This window comes from Manihot esculenta, chromosome 4 (assembly GCF_001659605.2).
Source record: "Manihot esculenta cultivar AM560-2 chromosome 4, M.esculenta_v8, whole genome shotgun sequence".
In the NCBI taxonomy this organism is placed as follows: domain Eukaryota; kingdom Viridiplantae; phylum Streptophyta; class Magnoliopsida; order Malpighiales; family Euphorbiaceae; genus Manihot; species Manihot esculenta.
Window position 1 is genome coordinate 5,196,303 of NC_035164.2, and position 3,707 is coordinate 5,200,009.

Genomic DNA, 3,707 nt, shown 5'->3' on the forward strand with positions numbered 1-3,707 from the left:
TTTCACTTGCACTAGCTCTATCATTATCTCACTCCCCTGTAAAGGAACACTTACCTAGGCTTTTTGGAAGTCCTTGAAGATAGAGTTACTTATCTCTTCTGAATTAGATTGAAAGATGACATGAATTCACCTTTGCCAACCCAAAAATAACGTTCTAGGTTATGTCTTCTTTGTATCTAGAGATGTCACACAGGTTGCTCTCGGGCCATTCCTTTCTTTCATTTGCCGATGTAAAGAAACTTCTCTTCAGTTTTGATGGTAGTAGGCTCAACCATATTGCTTTAGCCATAGTGCAATCCTGTAGCGCATGCATCACATTCTCTATAGTAAGTGAACAGACCCCACAAATCGTTGTTGCACTCAAGTGCCTAACTTGCTCGTTCCTCGTTAGTGGGCAGTCGGTTATTCATAACCAACCATAAGAAGAGTCTTATCCATTAGGGACCATGCCACTTCCAGACCAAACTCCATTCCTGCTCCTTGGTTCCATGAGCAAAACCTGTAAGAAATTGATAAGCAGATTTAGTGGTAAATAAACCTGAACTCAAGTATTTCCAAACAAGGGTGTCTCTTTCATTATTCGATCGAGGAGCTGGGACATTAGCCACCTCTAGTATCACTGAGGTGGGTAAGAAATCATTGAGCTCCAATTTCCATCTCTGGTCACGTAATGCGATATCGGAACATTATCTTCTTCTCCATTTATCATCCTTCTTATGACATCCTTTAGCTTTCTTCCTGAGGGAAGCCACACATCTTCCCAGAATCTTGCCCTACTCCTATTACCAATATTCCACTTGGTACTCTCTTGAAGCAATCCCCAGACTTCCCTTATCCCTTTCCAAAGGTTAGACTCTTTTTTGTGTTTCTGAATAACGTCCACATTGGTTGGGCACAATTTATATTTAGTTCTGACAACTTTGGCCCAAAGCACTTGCATGTCAGTTTGAAGAGTCCATGCAAGTCTTAAGAGGAAAGTTGTGTTCATAATCTTTGCACTTCTAAAACCCAAGCCACCCATATCCTTAGGACGGATGACATGCTCCCAAAGAACCAAATTAATCTTTCTCTTGGTACTAGTACTTCCCCAAATAAATTGGCTGCACATTTTGTCAATTTCCTCACACACAGAAATAGGAAGTAACACAGTCTGCATGGTATAAGAGGGTATATGATGGCCAAGGCTAATTGAGCTAGAATAACCCTACCAGCAAGGGAGAGTTTACTTGCCTTCCAACTATTAAGCTTCTTTCTCATTTTATCAATGATATAATGAAAGGTACTTCTGGAAACTCTGGAACTAAAAAGCGGAATGCGTAAATACTTCTCTAAATCATCAATAGCTTCCAACCCCATATTACCACTTAGAGTCCTCTTGGTGAGCAATTTTTCGAATCATGCATAAAAGAAAAAATATTTATCAATTCACGTGAGATAGGAAAAGACTTCCTACTTTGTTTTCCATAAACACAAGCTTCGCATAAATCAATAAATTCAATAGCAGGCAGGTCAGACACCATATCTTTCTTATACAATAATTGCAGACCCTTTATATTTAAATGTCCATATCTATGATGCCAAATTCTAGATTCATTTTTTCTTTCCACCATTAATACCCTTTTTTCAATACTTGATATGTTAAGTGGAAACAATTTGTTCTTTGACATATTTACCTCGACAAGAATTTGCTTAGTTTGCTAATTCTTTATCAAGCACTTGGAACTTTCAAACAGCACAGAGAAGCTGGTCACAAGCTGTCCAACACTAAGGAGAATCTGGGTTAGGCTTGGAACAAAGAAGACTTCATGTAACAGCCTTGTTTCAGCTCCATTTCGGATAGCAATTGTTCCTTTGCCTTCTACTTCCATCTGCTTATCATCACCAAGTCTCACCTTGAGCTTGTAATCCTCATCCAGTTCTTTGAATAGTGAACGTATGCCTGTCATATGATTAGAGCATCCACTATCCAAAAACCAAATATCACCTAAGGTCCCATTGAGCTCAAGATCAGCCATAAAGAGTTTGAACTCATCCTCTCCATCATCTTCTTCTTCATTTGCTTCTTCTGCATAGTTAACCTGACTTGCTCTTTTCCAACAATTTGCCTTGATGTGTCCAAAACGTTTGCAGTAATGGCATTGGATAGGTTGCCTCTGCCCATCTTGCCTCTGCCCATCTCATGGCCCTCGTCCTCGACTTGCACCTCTTCCTCGGCCTCTCAGATCATTTTGCTTGCTATCACCACGTGTGATTCTTTCCAACGTTGAGGTTTCTCCCTTTATATGAAAGGCTTTCTCTTCCTCATGTTCTGAACTACGATTCAATCTTTCTTCATGAGCTAGCAATGAACCCATTAGTTCATCAAATGTAAAGGTTGACAAATCTTTGGATTCTTCAATTGCAGCAACTACGTGATCAAATTTAGGAGTCAAGCTTCTTAACACCTTTGCCACCACAGTTGAGTCTAAGCATTGTTCCCCAAGACCTTTCATCTTGCTCACCACAGTTGAAACTCTGAAGAGGTAGTCTTGCACAGATTCTTCATGTTTCATCATTGAAGTTTCGAATTCTCGCCGTAAAGACTGCAACTTGACCATAATTACTTTCTTATCTCCTTGAAATTCCTTCTGCAAGATTTTCCAGGCCTCCTGAGATGTTGACGCTCCCATGATTCTGGAGAATATACTCTCATGGACAGCTTGCTGGATAAAGAAGAGTGCTTTTGAATCCCGTTTTTTGATCTCTTTCAATCGAGCTTCATCATCTGAATCAGAATCAGCATATCCATTCTCCACCAGATCCCATAAGTCCTGAGACTTGAACAGCGTTTTCATTTTGATGCTTCAAAACTCATATTTTTCTCCGGTAAAGACTGGAATCAAAGGTTGAGAAGCAGTCATTGCATTTGAACTTGCCATTGATGCAAACAGAAGACACTGATAACTCTCCCTCTCCCTTACGTGTTTCTAACAAAACTCAACTTTTCTATGCCCAGCAATGCACGGAACCAGGCTCTGATACCACTTTGAAGGAAATTCTGCAGAATCAATTTAAGAACAGAGGATTAATATAGACTGAAGAAACAACAGCACTCAATGCTTCTGCTTGAAACACGATACTCCTTCTGTCATTTATTGAATTCAAGAGGTGCCTATTATATAGGCTCGTTACAAGCGGAAAAGGAAAACAAACACCAGAAAAATAGCACACGTTCTTGATGTGTTTTCATGAACTGAAAAAAAAAAAAAAACAAAAACAACAAACAAATTGAACGTGTAGAGATACTGGCAGAAGGATAGGGGAGCCGTAATTGAAAGTTGAATCATTCTCCTACAAGAATTCTGCACCCTTTGTGACATGAATGCAAATGTTAGAGGGTGCAGAAATCTCTGCACCCAGGGGGAAATTTCACGTGGACATGTTCGGTACTTTGAGTGCCGAACATGTCTTCTAAGGGGTGCAGACCACTCTCCACCCTTTGTGACATGAATGCAAATGATTTCTGCACCTGGGGGAAATTTCATGTGGACATGTTCGACACTTTGAGTGCCGAACATATCCTCCACATTTGCTACCCACAACCATCCTCCCACCGCCTAACGATCTGCATTTAAAATAATTCGGCAGTAAAACTGCTGAACTATACTTCCCCGCAGCTATAAATACACCTCAAATTACTACTTCTCGTCACCTCAAATTGCTACTTC

At 40.2% G+C, this 3,707-nt stretch overlaps 1 protein-coding gene across 1 annotated transcript; it reads right to left on the reverse strand.

The window, feature by feature from the left end:
- Nucleotides 1–1,697: 1,697 nt before the first annotated feature.
- LOC110608005 lies at nucleotides 1,698–2,834 on the reverse strand. Its single transcript, XM_021747200.1, has 2 exons — nucleotides 2,204–2,834; nucleotides 1,698–2,065 (listed from the first exon to the last, which is right to left on the reverse strand). Exons 1-2 carry the CDS (start codon nucleotides 2,832–2,834, stop codon nucleotides 1,698–1,700), a joined length of 999 nt encoding a protein of 332 aa, XP_021602892.1.
- Between the last annotated feature and the right edge of the window lie 873 nt (nucleotides 2,835–3,707).